General features: G+C 35.9%; 1 protein-coding gene across 2 annotated transcripts in view; it reads right to left on the reverse strand.

Moving 5' to 3' along the window:
* CPEB4 (cytoplasmic polyadenylation element binding protein 4) overlaps positions 1 to 26950 on the reverse strand; it is a 67362-nt gene that overhangs the window by 31695 nt on the left and 8717 nt on the right. For both annotated transcript variants that reach the window (XM_045551146.1, XM_045551145.1), the window contains exon 2: positions 14769 to 14850. In XM_045551146.1, coding sequence (XP_045407102.1) covers positions 14769 to 14850 — 82 coding nt within the window. The remainder of the gene's footprint in view (positions 1 to 14768; positions 14851 to 26950) is intronic.

The raw sequence follows: 26950 nt of genomic DNA on the forward strand, positions 1-26950 counted from the left end.
AAATCAAAATCAGATACTTTATTCTACTCCCTGACCTATGTGTGCCACAACCAACTTCCAATAAGGAAATTTTGTTGCAAAATGACAAAGGAGGAACTGGCTGGGACTGATATCCACTGGAGAGTCTTGCCCCCTCCCAAAGAACTACATAAAATTCATTAAACACACAGAGTTTAGGCTAAACAAAACCCCTCTCTGGGACAGACTGGTTTTCAGTTTAAAAGCTAGGGCTTACAAAAATTCTTGAATTCACACCCTTTCCCATCTCTCCACACTGCCATTTCCCTTCCCACATCAGGCACTCCAGCCATCTAGAACTGCTGGCCTATAACTTCTACTTCTGGGTTACTCCCTGTGTCTGGAATTCCTCCCCTCTCTGCCCCCCAGTGTCTCACCACTCAAGGCCCCACCCTTCTGTCCAGGCAGCTCCCTTCTTGGGCCTCACATCCCATGAGAAGTCTGCTCTGCCCCACTCCAGCCACCCTCTCTCTGATTCAGATAACCCTATGTGCTCCATAGGGCACCCTTTACACCTAGTATACTGTATTTAAATTACCTATTTTAAGCTATCTCTTGCTCTAGGGCAACAAGATCTTTATGGACAGATTCTGGGTCTTGCACACCAGAGCCTGGAGCAGAGAAAAGTGTTCAATAAATAACTGTTGGAATGAATGAAGCAAAGCCAGCAATTCGTGGTCTCTCTGTCATGGAAGATGCAGTGAAAAGAGTAAAGTCTAGTCAATCTCATCTTGTGACCTAGGTCAAATTAGCTTTGCTGAAACTCAGGAAAACAGAGACATTTCCATTTATTAATACTTCACAAAGCTGTTGTGAGACATTCCCAAGATAACTTTTGCAGAATGCCAAGAAAAGTCCCCCACTATGCAATAGGTACTTAATTAATATTAATTCCTTTCCCCTCCCTAACTATAAGCCCAGAGATAACCAACAATTTTCCACTTGTGAGAGAAAGGAAGAGGGAGAATTCCTTTTGGCCAAAAAATTGCAAACTGGAACCATGAAGAAGGGAGTGTCAATCTGAAGTATTTTTCAGCTTCAGAGAAATAAGAGTTTGCTAGTGTCCTTGGTTACAAACAGGGATATAATTCTTCTCAGGGGGAGAGAAAAGTAAAAACCTAACTCCTTACTTTAATCAAAGCCAAACTGACAAAGCAGAAGAATTTTAGGAAATAAAACTTTGAAATTCAAAGTTAAATATTTATTAAGATATTTCCTTTAATAAAACCAGGAAGGATCTTCCTTTTGAACCAAAAACTCGAATTTAATTTTTTAATTGTGATAGGACAGTTGAAAAACAGATTGTAATGGTAGCAAAAGAAAATAACATTTATCTATCAGATAAGTAAGGTCAATGGAATAAGTTTCTACAGATTAAGGAAGGTTTCATATAAAGGAAGGCTTGCTTTGACTATAACTTAGGGCAGGTGCAACACTGCAAGACCTAAAAGCATCTAAGAATGTCAGACAGAAGGGAGTATCTAGAGAGAAACTCAGAAGGAGCTGACCCAATTAAGGAATTCAAAAGATTTCCTACTGCCAGTAAAGCTAACAACAAACCAGCAAGCAGGAAGGCTATTTTTATCCTCACCAGAAGCCTTCTGACTCTGGATGCTACATTTAGAGGACAGAGCAACAAGATAACTTGCCTTAAGAGGATGTTATGATACTAGTGATTAATGGTAATTTTTTAAGCTCTAAAAAACTAGGCATAGTTTTTGTCCAAACCAAACCAGCCAAAGCCAGTTTTTGTTGCTTTTTTTTAAGGGGTGGATAATATAATGGAAAGAAAAGTGGAAAAACAGACCAACGGGTAGTAGAAAATTTTAAGTAATCCAGAAAAAGCTAAGCTAGTAAATTAAAATTCTCCTACCTTGCAAAAGGGTTGATTTAAAAAAGCATGTGTTACAAGAGGCATAGTTTAAAAGAACCAGTGAAAAAACATAAAAGAATTGGCCCCAAGGTAAAAATGATTTTGAAAAATAGCTCTCTGTACTGAGGAGAACATAAAAAAAGATTAAGATAAACTTAGGAAATCCATAGGGACCACAAGCTAAACTGCTGTAAATGATTGAGAACTTTAGAGATAAGAAAAGTAAGACTAAAGAAATCTAAATAGACTTTTCTCTGATCACAGAAACTAAAAGAATTAAGAGTGATCTCCTTATTTATAACCATTATTTTATAAAATAGAATGCTATTCCTACACTGATGAAAAGCTGCCCTTAAAACTGGTTACTGAAGTCCAAATCCCAAAAGGCAATCAGCAAAGTCTCCAGTTGGCTTTCTGCGTATAGACCTATCATCAACTCTAATCACTTATTTAACATAAATTCTGATGACTTGTTTTGTTTTGTTTTGTTTTTGAGACAGGGTCTCACTCTGTCACCTGGGCTAGAGTGTAGTGGCATCATCATAGCTCACTGCAACTTCAAACTCCTGGCCTTAAGCAATCCTCCTGCCTCAGCCTCCAGAGTAGATGGGAATACAAGCAGGCACACATCACCATGCCCAGCTAATTTTTCTCTTTTTTGTAAATGGGGTATCACTCTTGCTTAGGCTGGTCTCAAACTCCTGAGCTCAAGCAATCCTCCCACTTTAGCCTCCCAAAGTGCTAGAATTACAGGCATGAGCCACCCACACCCCACTGACTTTTTTGAACTTTAATGAAAAAGGTACTTGAATTTCATATCTGATCTAAGATTTCCACCTTTTGTTAAAATTTCTCAGAAGGCCCAGTCTTTATTTTCTCCTGTCAATACTCAAGGTTCTCAGTCTTCCTCTTATTTGTTAACCTTCAAAATTAAATAATAAACAGGCCATTTAAAGACATATGCTAATTATTTAGAGAATACACTGCATGAGGCCAGGTGTCTTTGCTTTTAGTCCCTGGTGGATCCAAACAAACTAAAATAGAACCTGGCGCCTTGATGTGTATTTGTTGTATGGGGGTCTTCAAAAAGTTCATGGAAAATGTGTATTATTAAAAAAAAACTATGCATAGCTTTCAAATTTTTTCACCCAAATAAACTTGTACTAACTTGCTATAACATGTCTGAACAGAATCTAATTTGGGAGAAGACATCAGTTTGAAAAGAGCCTCTTCCAGAGCAACATGAATTCTGCCAAAATCGAATCAAGAGCAAACATCAAATTTATGGTGAAGCTTGGAGGGAAGAATGGTGAAATGACTGATGCTTTATGAAAAGTTTATGAGGACAATGCCCCAAAGAAATCAGCAGTTTACAAATGGATAGCTCATTTTAAGGACGGACAAGGCAATGTTGAAGATGAAGCCCACAGTGGCAGACTATCCACATCAATTTGTGAGGGAAAAATTAATCTTATTAGTGCCCTAAATGAAAAGGATCTACGATTAACAGCACAAACAATAGCCAACACCACAGACATCTCAATTGGTTCAACTTACAAATTCTGACTGAAAAGTTAAAGTTGAGCAAACTTTCCACTCGATGGGCACTAACAGCTGTAGATAAGAACAGAGCTTTCAATGGAAATTTTAAACAAGTGGGATCAAGATTCTAAAGCATTTTTTAAAGAATTGTAACAGGAGATGAAACATGGCTTTACCAGTACAATCCTGAAGACAAAGCACAACCAAAGCAATGGCTACCAAGAGGTGGAAGTGCCCCGTCAAAGGAAAAGTGGACCAATCAAGAGTAAAAGTCATGACAACAGTCTTTTGAGATGCTGAAGGCATTTTGCTTGTTGATTTTCTGGAGGGCCAAAAAGCAATAACATCTGCTTAATAACATCTGTTTTGAGAAAGCTGAAATTTTAGCAGAAAAGTGCCTGAAAAAGCTTCACCAGAGAATTCTCCACCATGACAATGCTCCTGCTTGTTCCTCTCATCAAACAAGGGCAATTTTGTTAGAGTTTTGATGTGAAATCATAGGGCATCCACCTTACAGTCCTGATTTGGCTCCTCCTGACTCTTTTTTGTTTCCTAATCTTAAAAAATCTGTAAAAGGCACCCATTTTTCTTTAGTTAATAATGTGAAAAAGACTGCTTGACATGGTTAAGTTCCCAGGACCCTCAGTTCTTTAGAGATGGATTAAATGGCTGTTTATCATCACTTGCAAAAGTGTTTTGAACTTGGTGGAGCTTATATTGATAAATAAAGTTTATATTTTTTATTTTAATCTTTGAATTCCATTTTTCCATGAACTTTTTAAAGTCTCCTTCTATGAATGGCCTCAGACAGCTTTGAACTTTATATGTACACCTAAAGTGGAGTGAAGGTGGGGGTGGGAAAGGAGAGCAGTATATCTAAGTCAACTGAGGAATACACATGCTTAAGTTCCATGACAAACCTGGTGAATCAGAATCAGAGAAGAGAACAAGTCAGCTTGAAAAAGTTCCCTCCGTGATTCCATCTTGACCTCCAACCCCCAAAAAGGAATTCTTCCTATAAAACCAGCAAGAGTGAGATCCAACTCTTTCACAGAGGATTATGATGATAAAATCAGATTTTAAAATCTGTATCCAGTCTTCTAAATTAAAATTAAGACATATTAATGCCTACCCTCTGTCAAAGCATACAGACAAAAATGTTTAAGTTTTCTTATGTTTGTTTCCCTCCTAAAGGATGCACAATAAATACTTCAGCCTTTGAACCAGGAGCCAGAGGTTGTGTTACTATCTTGATCCTCTAGGTACCAGGAAGTTGAATGACTTTACAGAAGCTGTTGCATCTCTCTGAACTTCAATTTTTTTCATCTGTAAAATGGAGACCACAAAACTCACATAAAAAGTTACTGTAAGGATTAAGGTTAGAGATAATTCTCAGAAAGGGGCACCCAATAAAAGAAATGGTGTCAGAAGTAAGTGCCCTTTCACTGAAAACTGATTGTTATGTTAATGCTTCTTTCCATACAGATTGTCCAGGTATACCTCAAAAAGAAAAAATGCAGTCCAACGTCAAGTGTCCTTCAGCCTACCTGGTAGGTAGAATATGCTCAAATGTTAGCGGAGCTGAAGTATAAGCAGAAGCTAAATTGTAAGATACTTTCAAACCACGTTGTTTAAAGAAGGTTTTAGTAGTACCTGTCTCACCCTTCTAACAAGAACTGCCATGCTACACCTTGTCAGACATTATGCAGGATGTAGCCTAAACAGCCCACACTCCTCGTTCTGCCTTAAAGGGCAAAAAGACAGCTTCAGATATCAGAAGGTTCAAAATGCTATTTGGTAGAGATGACAATCTAAGATAGGGTAAGGGACCTCCTCCCTCACTCCTCTCTGTCCTCCTCCTCACCATTTCCTCCATTAAATTCCTTTTTTATGTTATGTTCCTTTTGGCAACAGGAAGCATTAATGGTAGGAGTAGAAAGCAGAGCAATTAGAGAAGTTCTCTAGAACAGTGTTTCATAACCTTTTGTAACTATTAAGACCTACTTTAATCAAAATATTTCATAGAGGCTTTCCTCTATGGAAAGTGAAGACCCCTACCCTCTACCTCACCCCTACCCCAGTGAATGCTACAGGTAAAACAACAGCAACAAAAACTTTAATAACAAAGGGCCACTATGAAGTCAGCAACACCTTTAAATGTGTTTTAATCACATTACATTAGCATCTGCGTGCTTCTGGAAGATAATCATATGTACGTAAGTGACATATCTATCACGTAACTGGAATGCTCAGTCACTGATGGGTTCACAGGCTCCATCAAATAATTCTCATGGCTGAAGAGGCCCATGGGCCCCAAATGAAGAACAAAAACATTTTGTTGAGGCCAAGTTTAAACAACTGTTTCCCAAACATAATAATTTTTAGGCCTATCTTAAAAAAGAAAAGATGCAATCTAGAAGCAAAGCCTTCACTCAGCTGACTAAATTTGATTTCTGGTTATATCCCTTCTACAAGCTACTCAATATTAAATACTGCCACACCCGGATTCACATGATATTTATGTGCTACTTTCAGTCATTAATCTATAAAAGCTTCAATTTTGTAACCTAAGACTGTATAGAACTGCCAATGATAATTTAAAGGCTATTAAGTTCAACCCCTCCATTTACAGGTGAGGAAGTCAAGGTCTGGTAACCACCCTAAGGCCACAGAACTGCTAGTGGCAGAGCCAGGTTTGAACACAATCCTAAATACTTCTGCTTTTATTCAACACTTGGGAAAGTCTGTTATATGCTAACAAATTCTGATCATTAACAACAAGGAAATCAAGTGGTTGATTTAAATACCTCTATTTAGTAGTCATCCTTGCCAGACATTCATTATTGGAATATTATAGGCAGTAGAAGTTAGATTTTTTTTTTTTTAGTTCTTTATACTTCAATTAATCATGGCTGCTCTTCAGAATTAAGATCTACACTTTACTGTTGGTTTCTCAAGCACTAAAAAGGTCCTCTAATTGGTTGATTCCTCCTTTCTTTCCCAATGTATAGCAACTGGCGTCTGCCCAACTGGATTCCAAAGAGATTATGGAACTGCTTTCCCTTCAGAGTTCCACTAATGTTCTTAATTGACTGGTTACCAGGTAATACCCAGAAGAAAACAAAGCCTTGCTTTTAGAACTAAGTGCACTAATGTGGGACTGAATTCAGAATCAGTCAATTTCAAAATAAAGACCAGAGGCAGCCTGGCCATCTCACTATCCGATTCAAAGAATGGTAATTAGTTTAAAACTAGTTAAGAAGTATTCCTTTTATAAATTGTATTGCTAAACCAGGAACAAATTCACTTAGTTTTCTCTCTTTCCCCTCTTTTAGCTTTGGTAATAAGGATAGTGGCAACATGAAGGGAAAAATAAATTCATAATTCAGGCAGATATAGCTGATAAATTAATCAACTGTATACCATATTCAGGTAGAAATTCCATGCATATCAGGAAGTAATAATTTTGTGGCACAACTGTGAACCTTTCCCTCCTTCCTGTTGCTAAATCGAATGCAAAGAGAATCTTAGATATTTTCATGACAGCTATGAATCAGGCGGCACAGCTTCCTCTCTCCCAAAGTCAGCAAATAACGCAGTCTGGGATTATATAACAGGATTAAGGAAAGCCTTAAGACCTTCATAGAGAACAAAGTGCTTTTATTAAGCAGATAGTAGTACACAGGGCTGCTATAGTAGCTGTCAGGAAATGAGACAGCAAGAATAACCTCTATAGAATTTTAAAATATAGAAGGAAAAAACAGAAAAATAATGTGATACTATCAAACGTGTACAATCCACTACATTAATTTGAACATGGAGCATGAGCAACATGGATCCCTATAAATGTTCTGAACCCCTTTCTCTGTTATACAGTAGGGGGGGCCCTTAATATTTATCTTTGACAAACCGCAGGCAAAGTCTGAAAATGTTACTATTTAAATGTCACTCGGATTTCATTACTGAATGGAGAATATTACTATTTTTGTCCATCCACATGATAAAATCTAAGCTTAAATTATACACAAAACTTAGTGTGACAACGTAAAACATAGAAGAGAAGCACTTGTCAGTTTGTTACCTGATTGCTGCCTGTTTTCTGATTTATCTCTATTTACCACATATAGTTTATTCCTTTACCAATCCCTTCCCCAAATGTTTGCCAAACAAAATGAAGTCACAACAGCCACAGAATAAGAGAACCTTACTACAATTGAAAAGAAAAAAAATGCTAATGGCTTAATGAATTATTTATAGAAATGTTTAGGATCTTAAACCTAATATTAATAAAATAAAAAGTTTACTATTACTTTTCCCTTTTCCTGCCTTTACTCCCACCTCTCACACAGGTAAAATCAGCATTGAAACAATATTTTAAGATGACCATTCAATTTCATGGACTCAAAGTAGGATAACCTGTGCTCAATGTTCAGGATTAAGACAAGGGGCTGCTTAAGTAATCAATGGATGACATCATGGATGACATAAGATAAATTCTCCCTTTGTGACAACTGCTTATATGATTTTCAGAACAAATAAAATCAAGGGTCAAACATTCTATCACTGTGTGGAAGGTAGAGGGCAGGAAATCACTACTCTGACTAACCAGTAGGTGTTATGTAAGTAATCGGGACAGATGAGGCCCTGGCACACGCACAAGATACGTTTGGTATGGTTTCAATTCAGAGGCCAGAATGAGGAAGACCTCCATCCAATCCTACAAACATATCGAGTTCACACACATCACACTGTTTTCTTTCCCAGGCATTTCGCCTCCTCCTCCTCCTCCTCCTCCCCTTAAAAAATCCCAAAAGGCAAAAACAGCAGCAACCCCAAATCTGAAAAAGTGTAGTCACATTGTTCAAAATCCACACCTTTGTAAGCTCCACCTACACAGTGCCGTGAGGGATCCAACAAATCCTAATCAAAAGCAACCCAGAAAGCAGGCAGTTGTTCAAAATTCAGAAGGGCCCTGCACCAAGAAATACAAAGAAAAATCATGACACAAGACTTTGTCCTCTACTTCCTCACAATAGAAGTTACCTCAACACAGATGCCCAGGTCCCAATCCTACAGCACAACTAAGCCAAGGCAAAAAAGAAAGGCTGTTTAGGATGTTCCATTTCTGTAGTCAGGAAAGGGAAAGTGCAGGAGGAGAGGAAACACACTTCACTTCTAAATAGCCACACACAAAGTTAATCGTAGCCCAGTTTAACCTGTACTCTTTGCTAGGTACCTTACTCTACTACTCACGACGCTTCTAGGAGGAAGGCAATTTTCTACTCTCAGGAGACCTCAGCCACTCCCCTGCTAGGCTGCTTCGAATTACTTGGTATCATCCAAACAGAGCAAGAAAGAGCCAGCCCAGTTCAGGAAGGCTCCAGCCAGACTTGCAGGGCAGCTGCCTGGCTGACTCTGAATCCTAAAGACTTGTAATATTTAAAGATTCCCCAGTTCGCCAGAAGACATTTTATGCCACATAATAGTAATTTGCTTGGAAAGAGAAATCTGATTATAAATCCAAGTAAAATTAACTGGTTTGCATTATCCATTTCTTCTTTATGGTACTTTGAATCATACCCCATTAAATGTGCCTTAAAGGAAAATGTCCATCTAAGCCTTTAAAAAGGTTGGGAAAGTTGGGTTAGGGTACACAGTAATCTGTTCCCAAATTGCCACAGGCAAACCCATTTAAATAGAAAAAGGTTAAATACTGTAAGAAATGATACCCTCCCCCCACCATTCCTAGTTGAAATGAATCATTCTAATATTAAAGCAACAGAAACTACTTTAGTAGGAATTCCTTTCATTTTTTAAAATTCTATTTATTCCCAAATTATTTCCAATTTATGACATATATCATGACATAAACAAAATGACAAAATTCAGTCCTATATTCAGCAACTCTCATAGCGGGTTTCTAGAGCTATCTTAGCCTACATAAGGTCAGTATCCATATAAAATATCTGTTTTAACACATCTGTATCAGTATACAACATGTTTTCTAAAATAGACAACTAAGGAAAAATAAAAAATAAAAAAAATAGACAACTAAGGAACTATAATTTGGAATACAGGAATATTAGGAGAATTGCATATCAAAAGAAAACTTAAGGTTTCCTGGCCATTATTGTTTTTTAAAAGTAACACTAAACTCATTCTCTCCCTATTGTAAAGATATAGAATTTAAATAGTTAACCCAACAGCCACTCTCTTACAATGACATTAAAAAAAAAAATCTTTTATGAAATTAACGAAACAAGCTTTGTGTACTAAACTTTCAATTTAGTTTCATGATTTTCTTCTCAAGAGACTATTATAAATTCTTTCGCTTAGCAACAACAACAACAAAAAAAAAGAGGCACAGATGGAATCATCACTTGCCCACTCATTTAAGCATTTGTTTCAAACAAATTCACAGCAATGAAAATTAGTCGGGGGAAGGGCCCCTAACTAACATGTAGATAAAGAAAAAAATATCAAAAGTGTTTTAAAATGTAAGGTCACAACACCTTTGGCAGTCAGGAATTTAAAACAGCATTTCTGGAGGAGATCCACAGCTCTTAAAATAAATAATTACTAAATGAATGCATGAAGGAAGTGAAGCAGTAATGTGTTTAGCTGTATAACATGCTCCCACTGCTTACTCTTCATATGCAATAGGTTTCTTGGGCACCATGGGGATATGTAAAAGACTGGCACTTGAAACAACTTGCTTTTCTGAATGCAAACATTATTGCTTACATTCAAATTAAGTATTTGAAATGCCTAAAACTCAGAGGAATTGTGGTGAATATGTTGAGTTCTCCCTTCCAAAAACTGAAAGCAAGATACTTTTATAGCAATATGAAAAGAAAAAGACTCCATTTTGCCAATATTCAAAGGAAAAATATGATATTCTGACTCATAAGTTAATTAATATCTGAAGAACTATAATTTTCTGACAATTTACAGATTACCTTTGGTCTCTCAATAATTCTGCTGACTGAATTTGGCTTTCTAGTGAAATGAAGCAAATTGGATATTAAATTGTTTTCATATATCGGATTTAAAATACTGCACCACTATCATGAAATTGTGGATTGTTATATTCTGTTTGATATCTGATAATTTTTAAGCACTGTTTTTTTCTCTTTATGCCAGTGCTGTCTCCCTCTGCTTCCATTCTATAAACCACTACTTCTTGGTTTATACCTACATCCTTATATTCCCTTCACACACAGGAGAGAAAAAAAGCCTCCTTAATTTTCAGAGGTCTCTCTGAGTATACACTGAATATAACACTGCTTCATGAATCTTTATTTCACTGTGTGCAACCTATGCTTCAGGAGGCTGAAAACAGATGTATCCACATGTGGTTTTAATCTATTTCATGCTGCTCCATTTCTAAATAATAAGTACCAATTTCACAGGCGAGAAAAAACACAAATAACAGTAAGATACAATATTCCCCAAATAACCATCTGAGCATCTACGATAGTAAAAGATTTTTCTGTCTAGGTGAAGAAAATACTTGATAAGCCTAATAATATTGTAGCAATGCACAAGCTCCCACCTGGGAGATCAAAATTCAAAATCAGTCTGTAGCTCAGGCTCTTAGCTTATGAGACTGGGTGTGCAGTAAAGAAAATGAAATCGGTCTCTGGGGAAGAGCTTCCTCAAATTGTCACTGGTGTTGGTTATAGAGAAGGCAATACACAATTTCGTGGATAAAAATAACTTACAGACATGCCAGACGACCAGAGAAAGGACATGGAGATAAGGTATGGGGAGGACCCTTTTCCTCCCCAAGGAGCTAAACCCATGTACATGGAAAAAAATGATAGCAGCCTTAAAATTCTTAGAAAAACAATTAAAAATAAACCATAAAAAAACTAAGATAAATTGTGAAATGAAGGCTAAGTACTCCTTTTGAAAATTTGTTAAAAGAAAAAAAAAGAGAGAGAGATCAAAGTTTTCCAACAAGCCAGTTGGAATCAACAACACATTCATAAAGAAATCCAAAAACTGTATTTGAAGGTTCCTAGGCACATTAAGTATCTTGTTTGTTGACAGGAAAAACAAAATTTTTAAACCCCACCACATCAAGGGAGACTTTTTTTCCCAAATGAAAAAAGCCAGTTTTCTGGCTTTTTAAAAAATTTAAAGTAATAACATAGTCACACCAACAGACTCAACCTGTAGTTCTTGTATCAATTTTACCTCTATTATTTAAACCCACACACAAACCATGTATCTATGACAAACTGGAAATGAAAGATAAAAATAAATGCAGTCATTCATAATATGTTTTATAAAATTGTTTTTAAGATAAAATGAACCCAAGTATAAAATTATAAAATGGTGGAGTCTTTTTAAAACAACTCTCAAATTAATCCTGTTAGTTAAATTTTTGTATTTTTTTTGAGAGGTGTATATTCTACTAGTCTCAGAATTAATGCCAATTTTCTATTTTCTGTGTCTAAGCAAGCAAAGCACTAGGAGAGTATTTTATTCATTTATTTAATTTCAAAATGAATTGGCAGGTGTTAGATACCTATTTTAAAATGAGAATCTGTTATTTTTTAAGGTATTCAAATTTTATCACCTTTAAACAAAATCTCACAAGATAAAAAATTAAAAATAAATAAATAATTTTTTAAAAAAATCAAGCATAGTGTTCCTAAAACAACTATCTATATCAGAAGAGAGTTTGGCAAGAAATAAAATATTAACCTGAGCAAAACAACATTTTGGTAGTGACAGACTACAGTGATACAAAGTTCATGATCTTTGTTTCAGAAAAAAATCAAGTGTAACTATAACCTGGCATTTTAGTTCCATGTGCACTCTTCTGTGAATTCTTTACTGCTCTTTGAAGGAAAGAACACACAAAGTTAATTTAATATAGTCAAGCCAGATTGGCCCCTAAACTTAAATTGAAACTGGCTTTCTCAATTCAACTTACTAGATGTTTAGTAAGAATTCATATCATCTCTTAAGTGTCTTCTACAAATGAGGCAACATGCTGAATTCTATAGCTGCGTCATATCATTTAATCCTCCTTCCTGGCCTCCACAAACTGTAGTGGCAGAGTGGCAGTTTAAATCCAGATCTGATTCCAAAACCCACTGCCTATCAATTCTGCCATGCTGCCTTCTATGTATCACAATTTTATAAAATCTTCATGTTCCCAGACTAGACCAATCAGACTTAATTTTTTCTATCATCAGACTTAACTTTTGATTATCCCTACAGAATTAGCTTGAAGAAACTTAATTTAGGTAAAAATTGGTAAGAATAAATTTAAAAGGGAATATAGAATAAACGTGGAACTTTATACAATAACCCACTTAGCAAACTAGAGGAAATAAAGAAACCTAAGGGAGATAACCTGGCTGAAACTTGGAAATCTGACTGTTAATCCTATTAGAACAATGTGTGCAAACTCTTATAGCTACCCTAAGAACTAGTTAGAGGCTTGTTCCTAGAAACATCACATAACAAACTGTTTATATCTACTGCTGTTTGTAACCTGTGTTTTCTCTGATAAAAACCAGACACTTATCATAAAAAATGATTCCTAATTACTTATTATCCCTATTATCTAGTACCATAGGAGGCTCTCAAAAAAGATGTGCTAAGGGAATTAAATACATCTAAAGATAAACAATTGTCCTTTAGCTACTTTTTCTGTATTTAACTTTTAATTTTGAAAAAATTATAGATTCACAGCAAGTTGCAAAAAGAAGTACAGAGATCCTCTTGGACCCTTTATAAACCCAGTGTTCTCAAACAGTAACATTTTATATAACTATAGTACAAAACCAGGAAATTGACATTGGTACAATCCAAAAACCTTATTCAGATTTTTCCTTTAGCTGCTTTTTAAGAGTGGACAATTTTTCTAGTGCTAGAAATAGCCTCTGACTCTACTTTTTCTGAGGAGAAAACAAAGGGTCAAAGAGGCTGAAGGACTACCCAAAGTCATAGTGCTAAAAAGTAGCAGAAATAAAGCCAATTCTAAGTGAGAGATCATCTTTCTTCAGACATAGAGCATACATCTGGATTAGAGACATTCACCAGAATTCCATCAGGAATTCAGTAAAGACCTTCAAAATATTCTTATTTCAAACTTATCTCATCAGATGATGCCTATTTTTTCACATATTATTTTTCATCTTTCCAGAACCCCCAAAACTTTCCCCATTAAGAAATTTCCATTGTCGATCTATTGAAAAATATGGAAAACTTTTACTGCATCAGTAATATGATAAGCCAAACTCAAGGGAAAGCTAGGCTAGGCTAGTCACAAGTTGAAGCCATAGGCTGCCTTGCCACCTTTGACCCCAGAGCAAAGCTTTATGTCTGGCACAAAGCAGACTTGGGTAGTAAACACTGAATCACTGAATGAATGAATGAATGAATGGACAAACCAAGGAACAAACTCACAACTTAAGTGGGATGATCAAATATAGCAAACATAACAAATTTATTTTTTAATAAAACTGCTTTCTAGTAATCTGAGATTTTTTTTGTGTGTGTGAAGAAAAATGTTTTATTTTGTGTGGTAGTTTTCACAAAACCAAACAAAGGAAGGGTCCTTAGAGAACATCTCGTTTGATAATTCTCAACCCTGGCTACATGTTAGTATCATCTGAGACATTAAAAAATAACATGCGAGCCCCCACCCCATACATAAGGTGGGGCCCAGGCATCTGTATTTTATTTGTAAAGCTCCCCAGGAGCTCTACAGGGTGATTCTAAATCTCTTATTATAAAGATGAAGAAACTGAGGCCTAGTCAAACTGAATGTCTTATTCAAGATAATGCAGCTAGTCAGTAACAGAATCGAGACCACAAACCAAGTAGGAAGAATAGTACTATTTTTTTAAACATAATACATAGAAAAAAATCTCAAGAATCATGAAACTTCATTTTAACTTTGAAACTGTTGGCCATTTCTTAAAATGGGAAACTAGGCAAAAAAAATCTACCAACACTTGAACGAACTCTTCCTGGTGTATAGTCACTGTCACAAGTGGTAGACACATACCACCGAAGCACTGAGAAGTGATTGCCTAAGACATTAAAAAATGAGGTGTACGGTTCTTGTCTTTAACTGTCCACTCTTAGCAATTAGTACTCTTGTAGTATGCTTCATTGGTATCATGATGTCCATCAAATATGCTTGTTTTTTTTTTTTAGCAAAAAGAGGTACATGTATAAAACTGATGGCACTTACTAGATACAAAATATGACTCCATAATATCTGTCATACTGCTCATCAGATTAAATAGATAATACACAGTTTTAACTATTTTCTAAAATCAACTGGTTATATTTCTAAATTTACCTTTAATGGTATCATTTTCAGCTCTCATTATGTCAATAAGTGAACTCTCCAGTGAGTGCATGTCAAATGTCCTGGGGCGATCCTGTAAAGACAAACAGCCACAAACCATTTTTTAAAATTGCATTTTAATGTAAAAGAGGGTAATAAGTTACATTTGATGGGATATAGATCAAAAAGTAACAATATTACTGTATGTATAAGGTAATTATTAAATGTTATCATAACACTTACCAAACATTAAAAGCCACAAAAGTACATACACAGGGCTCAGCAAAGAATGATTTGATTTCTAACAATAATTTCAACAAAAGCAACTACTTTAATGTTTAAAATAGAAACATTAAAACTAATTTCCATATTAGTTAAGACCATTAAACAAATATAAAAAAAATTCTTAATCTTCTCACCACTTAAGATTGCAATAGTATGGTAAAGCTTTCCAAACTTGTTCCAGTAGTTATCTGCCAGATTGGTGCTATTCGGACTTGCTATATTTTCTTATAAGCCAACTTTTGAAAATAAGACCACTAAATGGCAAAGCATCACAAAATAAATATCATTGGGAAATCATGACAAATTATGCCCTTATTTTAAGAAAATAAAAATATGATTGATTTATCCATCTCTATATTATTAATACCAACGCTGTCTGTGAATGTTAATGAATTTACCTTCTCTAAAGATTTTCTTTTAAAATGAATAATCCATATGCAAAGTAGACAGAACCTCCTCCACATCCCCGCAAAAATACATAAAAAACAATTTGGGTAGAATCTCCCCTCCTCCAATAAAAAAATAAACCTGGAAGAACGAAGCACAGGCACTGCTCTCGTTACTGTCAGGAGGCATTCTCTAAGGAGAAGAATGAAAATACCAATAGAGAACTGCTGAAGCATAGTCTAGCCCTTCCTACCCCCAGTGCAACATGTTATTAGGTCCCCAAACAACCCAGTCATTACTTCTGGTAAATAAGGATAAAAGGACAACTGATCAGAGTTAAAATCTGGATGAGAAAACAACAACAAAAAAATTTTTCAATGCTTATTTACTATCTCAACTTGCAAAGGTTGGCTTGATTTTGTGATGCACACTGTCTGGGGAATGGACACGCTTGAATCTCTGACTTGGGGGGATGTGGGGAGGGCATGGACAATATACATAACCTGAAATTTTGTACCCCCATAATAAGCTGAAATAAAAAAAAATAATGGCCACAGTTTCAAAATAAAGCTGAGCATTTTTCATAAGGAAAAAAAAAAATTAAAGGGAAGAAAGGGTGTGGAGTACATTTGAGTCTAAACTCTAGCTTAACCAATTGCATTTCAGGAGTGGGTAAGGAATCCTAAAATAATACAACATCCCAACTGCTCTGGCATTCCTCAGGATGAAGAGTACTAGAGATAACTAAAATTAAAGTTTAACTTGATAAATTAAAAGTAGGAGATGAAAACTTTTTAATATTAAACTCTGAGAGGAAGCAATAATACATGCTTCTGACCCACCTTAAGAATAAATACCACGAGCGCGCGCACACACAAACACAAACACACACACACACACACACACACACAGGCCACTGCATGAATATTAAAGGAAAAACAAAGGCTTCCAAAGGAATCTGACAAGCAGGATTCTAAAATCTTCTCTTCAGTTATATTTTCTTTTACATTACTTTTTAATTCAAAGCTTTGGCTTTTAAAAAATATCACCTCCTAATTTTATCCTTTGTAAAACAAACAAATTTGTTGGGACCTCATTTTTCCACTTTCCTAGCGATTTTCTAGAACCTCTAGGGTGACAAAGCATGTCCTTGACTCAAGAGCATTTTTTTTAACTGACCTGACATTTCTCTTCCGTGGTTCTATAACACTTGTCACTCTGTGTGATTATTAAGCCTCCCTGAAATAGGAACCACTCCCTCCTGATCCCATCTCATCATGTAGATATTCAGTAATGTTCACTGAGTGAATTGTTTTAGATACAAACATTTTACCTCTGCAACTCGAAGAGTCTAAGGGCAGTTATATTTGGATATAATCTAATATCAGAGGTAGGAGAGAGTATTGCAGGTTTTTCCCCAGGGTAGAAGGCTGGGGTGAGGATGAGGAAAGGGGAGAAGGGATGGGTGCCTTAACATCCTATTCGGCTCTAAACTGGTATGATTCCCTCCAGAACATCTTTGCCACCTTTTCCTACTGATTTTTTCCTCATTATCCTCATCTCCTCAACAAGGTCTATCTATAGAGAGCCAGAAGGATGTATGCCCAGAATCAGAATTTCTAAGGGTTAGTATTCATAAAAGAAACTGTTCTGTTTTTATACTTCCTCATCTCAAGCACTGAATTAAGTCAAAACCCCCTACTGCATATTCTTTTGGAAGCAAAGTGGATTTGAGGCATAATTTAAGGTTTAAGCTAATACAAAGTTACACTATGTTTTTCTATAGTAGCTGGATTTGTTCTCTTTCAGCAATCTACAAACCACTCCCATAACTGGGCCACGCACTCTTTCCATCCCCATTACAAACCAGTCTTGGAGGCAATGATTCCCGGAGTCTGTTCACTGACTGTGAGCTTCCCAAGGGCAGGAACCATGTCTTTACATCAAATGTTCCTAGTGTGTCCACTTCAAATGGGGTGATGGTGTGCCAAGATAGTCATGTCCTCAGCCCACAGGACTGCCCAGCAGGTCCTGAGGTGGCAGGAGCTCCCTGGCAGATGATCTCTGTTTAAGTATTATCATTTTCTACATGTGTCATGATGTGAAATAGGTTGAGAAGCACTGCCCTACATTTCCATATCACTGTGCCTCACACAGGTCCTGGCAGGTAGAAAGCATGCAAATGTTTGTTAAATCAATGAATGGATGGATCCCTTCAAGTAATTTTTAAACATTTAAAATATTTCTCCCCTACTCCCTTAAGATTTGTTTTAATATTTCTCCTTTCCCTCTATAGAGCTCTATGTTTTCTTTTGTCAAAATAACTAATGGTGGGGATGAGGAGAGGGGAGAACTCAGTGTATTCTTTTTCATACAACTAGCATAGTAAGCAACCTTGTGAATTTCTGGAACTTGCATTTTGCCAATCACTGAATGACAAGCACTGAAAAGAAGCAGTTGATAAAGAACATAACAGTGTTTTTGCTTGGTTTGTTTTATAAAAAGCTATTTCTAGTAAGTCAAGAAGGCTTCTTTTTACCAACAAGTTTCTGAATGTAGTACTAGAATTTAGTAAACCATACCAAACCACTGCCCCACCCCAAGCATACTGCCTAGAATATAAAGATGTTTACTAAATTTATAACCACTGATGTCTAACTGTTAAAGTATATTGAAACTAAAATTCTAAGTGCAATTTTAAAATTTCAGTAATGTTTTATGGGATAAAAGAAAAAGACTCTATTCTTTTTACACAAATTTTTAGTAATGATACTAATTTTTCCTTTAATTGGCTATAATTTAATACATGGATGACAAGTAAATACCAATATATAAACTCTGATCAACTGGTACTGTCTCTCAGATGCAATGTGTTGAGAAGGATTCACAGGTTCTACGTGAACTCAGAAGGAACCAGTGCCTCAATAGACAGCTGATGATTAGTAAATACAAGGTCTAACACCTAAGGGCACTGGTACCACATTCTTGTCAAACCTAGTCTAATATGTATTTCCCATGACCCAACCTTACTGGCAATTATACTCATTATAAACTATTTTACATTTGTTTAACATTTTATTTCTTATGATGCATTGGTAAAGAGTCCAAAAGCCACATATTTTGTCAAATAAACATTCTGATGTCAGAGAGGGTTTAAAGTTTATAATTCTTGATTTACTCCCTCACTGATCTTTTCTGTCCATTTTTAACATCCAATAAAAAAAATCCTAAAATATAAGTGTCTGTACCATCAGGAAGTAGAAAGAAGGAGACAGAGACATAAATAAACAAACCCAAGGTATAAGAACAGCACAATGCTGTTTTTCCTATGTAACAGAGTCAAATCAATAAAATAAGAGTACTTTGATTTCCATATTTCATTCTTTGATTTTGCCATTTTTGGTTGCTAATTGGACCAAATTCCAGTCTCAAAAAGTAAATTAACTGTAAAATAGAAACCTTGTTAGGTGATAGCTCTTCTTTTACTGCTAAACAATCCATGGTGAAGTGATAGTTCTTCTTGACTGAACTTGAGCTGATGACCAAAACATGAACACTAGCACACAGAAGTGGAAGAAACATTAGAAACTAGGAAGCCTCAATTCTGCCTGGCATATTATGTGACCCTGGGCACTTTCACCTTCTGGACCTCCTTCCTGGTCCATAAAAGGAAGCGGTTTGATTAGACCTCTAATGTCCCTTTCCTAGCTCAAAAATAAATTGGTATTCTAGCTTTCTGACATCCTAAGATGTCTGTGATATTCCAAGATTTACAGTTTAAATTATGATGACAATTATAGCAGGAACCAAAAATAAGGATGAGAATGACTAATCAAAGTCCATTACCTTTTGGCTCACAAAAAGGTAGGGGTCAATAATAGATCAGTAAGAAAATGAACTCTTAGAGTCTTAAAAGAAAAGTCACTGCATTTTCATTATGCTATGCATAATGCAAAATAACAAACTTTTTTGGAAAAAAAAATCTACTTAAAAACAATTTATTGGGGGAAAGGAGAGTGAATTATCCTGGTTTCAGATAAAAGACAAAAGAATCTTTTATAAAACAAAAGACACTGACAACTCTGTTTGCTTCTATCCACCACTGCCAGTTTCTTGGAAAAAAAGTAGAAAAGAAGAACTACCCTTTATTGAGCATCTGCTAAGTTCCTGATATTATTCTAGGTACTTTAATAATACTGTCTTAATCTTCAAACCTCTTAAGTTAGATTTTACTATTACTGTTTTACTAATAAAAACTGAGACTAAGGAAAACTTACACAGTTTACTATTAATATGCAGTAGGTTACCTCATAGTTCAGCAACCTGGTCAGGATTCAAGCCTAAGTATCGCTACTTCCTTGGGTAAGGTGATGATCATGGCAGTCAAAGGACCACACTAATTAAGACATACATTTGAATAAAAGAGCCACTACTCTTCAAGGGCCCTGAGGGCATGAACAGGCTGGCTAGTGCCTGGCAAACAGTAGGCACTCAAATATTACTTATATTTTACTTACACAAATATTAATTAATAAATGATATTAGAGCTGCCAAAACCATAAGACATGAAAGAAAAAAATTATCTTCTTTCTTCTCCTCACTGAGATGATAGATAGATATGACACACAAATTAGAGACCCATAACAAATGCATCTCTGGGTTGCCTACTAACCATAGGAGTAGCAGTGGTAGTAATAATAATATCAGCAGCTACCATTATGGGTTACATGCATAATCTCATTTATTCCTCACAAAAACCCTATACAATTAGGTATGTTCAGTTACTACACCATTTCACAGATGAAGAAACTGAAGCTTAGAGTAATTAAACAACTTCATCAATGTTAGGTAAGTGGAGGAGGCAGAATTTGAAACCAGGTCTTCTGACTCTAGAACGTGTGAGCTTAATGATCATGAATGAAAATAAAAGAGCACCAATTATGTTCAAGGCTAGGCAAAGCAAACTATATTACAATACTTAGATCTCATTTTATTTTGTAATTTTAACTGTCATATTTAATATATGGAGTTGCATGTCAGTAACTGGTTGGTTTCAGTTTCTGTCATCTCTACTTCACAGGCTACTTTCTAAAAGAAAAACCATATGATACTACTGTGAAAATAAAAGTTGCAAAAAATAAGCTGCTGACAAAACAAAATGAATATTTCAAAGGACAGGACCCTTTTAATATACACCTGAATAATCTTGCCTGCCATAGCAAAATAGGAAGACCTACATCAGCATACAGCTAATGACAAGGTATTTCATAATATTTCAGAAGTAGCCACAAGAAGCACGTGAACCTGTTGGTCCATTACTATCAGGAAGAACCACTAAATTTTAATTATGCCACAAACCAAAGTAATCATCTGTGGCAATTTTTAATATCCAGATGAATGATCTAAGTCAGTGTTCCTCACACATCAGAGTACATAAGAATCACCTGTAGGTCTTACTAAAACACAGATTACTGGGTTCACCCCCAGAGTTTCTCATTTAGTAGGTCTAAGTAGGGTCCAAAAATTCACATTTCTTACAAGTTTCCAAGTGATGCCAGGGACTATACTTTGAGAACTACTGAGTTAAGCAATTCCCTTCAATGGGGTAACTTCATTAGATACTTGGGGGTGTGATTTGTAGCTTACATCCTGGTTAACTGGCAGTGATACAGACCAGCTTAAATATTCTATCAGAATCACTGTAACCTTTCCTTACAAAAAACCTTTCGAAATCTGAAACAAAGCTTTGTCTTCCAAGCTCTAAGGTCCACACCTTGGGAAAGATTATAATCAAGTTCAATGGCAACAAATGCAGAATTGTTGAGTGGTTCACCATTATGAAGAAACAAAATACAAATCTGATGCTTACATTTTCACAATAAAATATTATCTTTGGTTTCTAAAATACTATATTTGGTTTCAATATCTTAAGCATGTGGCTCTTTTATCATTCAACAACACAGAATATCTGGCCAGGCGCAGTGGCTCATGCCTGTAATCCTAGCACTCTGGAAGGCCGAAGCGGGTGGATCGCTCGAGGTCAGGAGTTCGAGACCAGCCTGAGCAAGAGCGAGACCCCGTCTCTACTAAAAAAATAGAAAGAAATTATCTGGCCAACTAAAATATATATAGAAAAAATTAGCTGGGCATGGTGGCACATGCCTGTAGTCCCAGCTACCCGGGAGGCTGAGGCAGTAGGATCGCTGAAGCTCAGGAGTTTGAGGTTGCTGTGAGCTAGGCTGACGCCAGGGCACTCACTCTAGCCTGGGCAACAAAGCAAGACTCTGTCTCAAAAAAAAAAAAAGAATATCTGCCCTTCAGGTATTTACTAATGTTGTGTTTCCTCTCTCTCAAAACTTTTGGTCAAATGCCCTATAAGCCATCTTTATCCAAGAAAAACAGTTTAAATAAAGGATATGCTAATCATGCATTCCTTAACATTCTATTTATTAAGTCACATCATTAGAAAACTATGTAGTATATCCTGGTCCCTTCTGACTTGCCTATAGAATTTTGACTTAACAGTATGATCTCAGACTTTAATAAGTGTAAAATATTAATAACTGACATTTGTTAAACACCTATGAATTTTCTTATAAAATTTGTTACTAAGGAAAAATTCTCTATGTCTGTCAATGCCCCATGATTAGAGACCCACAAGGCAAATTTCTTTCAAAAAGGTTTCAGTCTTGTTTAAAAGTATGCTTACTTTCACTAAGAGAATGAGAGCTGTATAACTTAACATGTTTCACTTTTTGTCTAGGATGTTGGGATGTTCACAGCTAAGTTTTGTCCTCAGAGGCAATAACTCCTCAACCTAAACTTTCTCATCTAAATATACCCTATGCTACCACTACCACCACCACAACCAATTGTCAGTTCTTTTTATACTTGAGTTAGTGTGTTTTGGCGTTACTAGACTGGGTCTAACTAAAACACAAAATGTAATTAATTGAATGTAACCACATTATTAAGAACCAAAGCCAAAATCCATCTACCCCTTTACTCATTCTCTTTCTGTAAAAGCATACATTACTGTGATCATCACTTCTCAGAATGCTACGTATCTGAATCAGGCTATGGAAGTTTCTCTTTCTGGCTTAAACTTTCCCTGGTGAAGAAGGGAAAGGAAAATATTTTGGTTTGAAAGTAAAGTCTATGCCAGTGTGTCAGCTGCCAAAATAAACAGGAAGTTTGAGATGCCAGAAGAGCCCATAATTAATCAAAGGTAGCTATGGGAGTTTTAATACAAGATTTTCCAAAATGTAAATATTCTTCTTGGATTAAATAATATATAAGCCCACAGGTTATCAAGAGTTGACTATACCAACTTTCAAGATCCTACTTCCAAATGACCTTCGCATCCCTGTGCAGGCAATATGTCCCTTTCCCCTTGCATCTCCCTAGCACTCTGACATCCCACATGATATTGATATGCTCTGGTATAACTATCTACCCACTGAACTATGACCTTCACTCATCTCCATATCCACATATTGTAGCATATGTGTAGCATGCCATAAATCCACCACCACCAATATAGAAAGTGGCTAACATGTTCCTCCTGGCTCTGTGTTGTGCATCTTACATGAATTATATTATCAATTACATACATTAGTTCCTCACAACCACCATGTGAAGTCAGTACTGTTATTTATTGTCCCCATTTTAGGCCAATGAAGCTATGAGAAGTTAACTAACTGCCTACAAAGTCACATAGTAAGTGGCAGAGTCTGACTTGAGAACAAAAGCTAAAAAAAGTGGTCTGCTTAAATGAGTCTTGTCATGGCCTAGAATTGTCCCTCTATTGACACCTGAGAGATACGAAATCCTTCATTGTGTGGACATGGCCTGAATGCAAACAAGTGTCAGAAGTTAAAGTCAAAGAGGTAATTATCTGACTTTAGGAGGAACCACATTGAATAGCATCTCATATTTCTTAACAAGTTCCCTCTTCAGTCAGTACTTTTTCATCAAGACCTCTTTAATGAAGGCAGAGTCTTATAGATCTTAGACTACCAAATGTTTGCTAATAGAATTACAAACTAGAACTAAATGCATGAATGTCTTCAGTGTATTACCCTGACTGGATCAATAGCTCCATTTGGATCCCACCTGAACTGACAAATCAGATCGTTTCTCCAGAAAGCCTTTGGGAACATTTTTTAATTCCACCTTCACTAAATAAACTACACTCATTTTGAACATTAGAAACCCTTCAAGTGATAAACACTTCTTGTCACAACTTATTTGTATTAAAAAAAAAACAAACTGGCATTCAAGGCTCGATTAGTTCCTAGATGAATAGACTTTTTCTTCTTCCTGACAGTTTGTTCATTCTAATCTTGCCTGGCAGAAAGAAATAATTAAAATCTATTACAAGACCTGAGTTCAAATCGCCGTATATTAAGCAAGTGATTTTTATACTGCAACAATCATTGAACCTTGATTTCATCAGCAAAAACGAGGGTAACAACACCTCCTTTATAAAACTGTGGTGAGAAGGAAATGAGACAAGACGTGACAGCACAGGCATAATATCGGGCATTTGGTGGACTTATTCATGTCCGTTGCCCCTTCAATCTCTGGTGCAACGGACAAAGAACATGAAACTCACATTTTAAATTAGGTCTTGGTTGTATCTGAATAATTCGGCTGTTCTGTGCTATTTCCTTTAACCCATTTTCATAGAGATAACCAAAATAAGCCCAAACGTCTGAACCCAAAAATATCAGTATAAGATTTCTTCTCCTACCTAATAAGCTATTCAGGGCAAGAGATCATTAAAGTAGGTAAATGTACTAAAACTCAGCCCTAAGGGATATCATGAAGACCCATGAAGACCTTGATTGGCTGCCTAGGTTCCTTTTCTCCATGTCTCTTAGGCCTCAGTAGGGTCCAGGGTCAGCAGGGAGAATGGTCCACCCAAATGTACAATCTTTTTTCCTAAACTATAACCCTTGTGTCCTGTGACCCTGACATCTCTTTTGGAAGCCTTGATAGCAATCTCAAAAAGCAGCCTGTGCCCAGTCTCCACCTTCCTGGGCCCTCACAACTCCTCCCACACCATCCTTAGCTCTCCAGAGTCTCTTGGCAGAAGGCACTCCTCAACACTCAGCAAAAAACAGGTCACCACACTGTACTTCATGAGAAGGATCACGTTGGCCATGGTTAAGTATTCCCAGTCCATAGTCCTTTGAAAGCATCAAACATTTGCACATCAAAAGCAAGAAATAAAAAAAGTTTGATGCAGTCCAAAGGCTTGCAAAAGACACCAAACCTCTATATTCCTCTTAAAAAACAAAAACAAAAATACTACAACCAAAACGCTCAGTCCTGTCCTGTTCTCTCTTCCTTCCAGAGGTCCTCCCCACAAGTCCACAGAAGCCTGAACCTAGAGGAAGGCTGAGATGAAGGGAGGAAAAGGTACAATCTCCTCCCCAAATTTCTGGTCACCGGTGGATATTTTGGAGCTTTAGCTCTCTTTTTTTTTCCATTTGATGGCTCAGGAGGAAGAGATAAAGCCAACAGTTATTTCCTTAGAATTAGCAGCAGGTTGAGCAGTGAAATAGGCTGAACAGGTACAATAGAAATGTGGGCCTTGCTTCAGTTACTTACTATCTTTCTTTAAAAAATAACTTGAAAAAAATAAAAATAAAAAAATAACTTGAAAAAAATTTTTGTTTTTGTTTTTATAAAAAAGATTCCTTACCTTTTAGACACACATACTGAACCATTTACAGATGAAGTGATATGATATCTGAGAATTACTTCAAAATAATATTAATAGGAAAGGGGAGAGAGAGAAGGTTAAGGGTATAGACAAAAGAGAACTGCCCAGGAGCTGATAACTGTTGAAGCTAGGTGACATGGACATGGGAGTTCACAAGACTGTTTTGTCTATTATGGAATATGTTTAAATTTTTCCATAATAAAAAATTAAGAAGACATGGGGGTAAAAAAATCACCAGTTGGGCATTGTATTTTTCAGCAGTGTTCAAGAAGATCATCAGTTCCCGCAGTGATTTTCTTATTTTTTTATTTGATTTTATTTTTTTAAGTACAGTGATTCGATTTGATTTTAAAAATTGTTGTTCATTTATTTAAAATTAAGTTCATCACACACCCTTTATACACTACTTTTCACCTTTTAAGAAATTATCCTATTTTTTTAAGAACAAAGAAATAAAAGCAAGAAGAAATTATGCTATTCTTTGAATAAGACTTTGAATTAATATTTGTTTGATGACTTGCTTTCTTACACAACAACAGAATCGTCTGGAAGCCAAATATTAGACATATCTCATTTTATCCTCAAAAAGACCAGACAAAAGAAATGAGAAAAATGAAGGATAAGGAAGGTAGAAGAGCTTGCCCTAGGTCACATAGCTAGTAAGTGGCAGAGCCATATCTAGAATCCAGATCTGACTTCCATTACCATAATTAGGGTATTTTTCTGAGTATAAGAACATTCTGAGTAATGTTCTTATGTTGAGGCTTTTTTTTTTTAAGGTCTTATAGACAGTAAAATGACAGCAGCTATTTTACTGACTAGCACCATCATCCATTAACTAGATGCATTCCTCAAGAATATTGGAAAGAACTATTTTTTAAAATGTTACATGATATTTTAAATATACATAGGGCTTTAAAATGTATAACACTGAGGGATTAACTAGAGCTTAGGTCTATTAAAAATCATGGAATATATCTGATAAATATTCAGCAAACAGAAATTGCCCAACCTAAGTACCCGGCAAGATGTATAGCTTAAGGCTTTAAACTTTAATAATTCAGTTTGTAAACGTGAGAAAGCACCTATAAGTAGCTCATGGAGCTTTTCTTTGACATGTAGTGAGACCTGAATTCTGCTATTCATATTTAAAGTTTGCCTTTTGTGGTACCATTTTGTCATAGAACATAAATAAGCACACGTTACGTACAAATGTATAAGGTATCTTATACAATAAGTGTATATTTATAAATTTCTAAATAGTTTGGAAAACTATAAATAATTTTTCAAAAATTTAAAATTTCCAAATGCAAGTGTATTTAGAAACACATTAATGGCTACATTAATAAAATATTTGGAAATGTCATTTACACAATGTTTTTGTCATACCTAAAGTTGAATTTATTTGCCTTAAAGATTAAACAGCTTATGAATTAAAATGAAATAAAACTATTAAGCTAGTTGATAATGTTTATAATGTTTAAGAGGAAAAATGCATGTTCAGTGTCACTCAAAGATTAGCACAGGTCAGAAATACATTACAAACTATATTCTCAAATAATTTTCATGAGAGTTCTATATTCCCTAACATAGCAGGTGCTCAACAAATGTGTGCTAAATAAATTAATTAGAATATAAAAAACAATATTCCATGATAAAACCCAAACTATACTCAATTCAAAACTATGGGTCGGGCACGGTAGTTCACACCTGTAAACCTAGCACTCTGGGAGACTGAGTGGGAGGATCACTTGAGCTCAGGAGTTCGAGACCAGCCTGAGCAAGAGTG

The sequence above is a fragment of the Lemur catta genome, chromosome 5, assembly GCF_020740605.2.
Source record: "Lemur catta isolate mLemCat1 chromosome 5, mLemCat1.pri, whole genome shotgun sequence".
In the NCBI taxonomy this organism is placed as follows: domain Eukaryota; kingdom Metazoa; phylum Chordata; class Mammalia; order Primates; family Lemuridae; genus Lemur; species Lemur catta.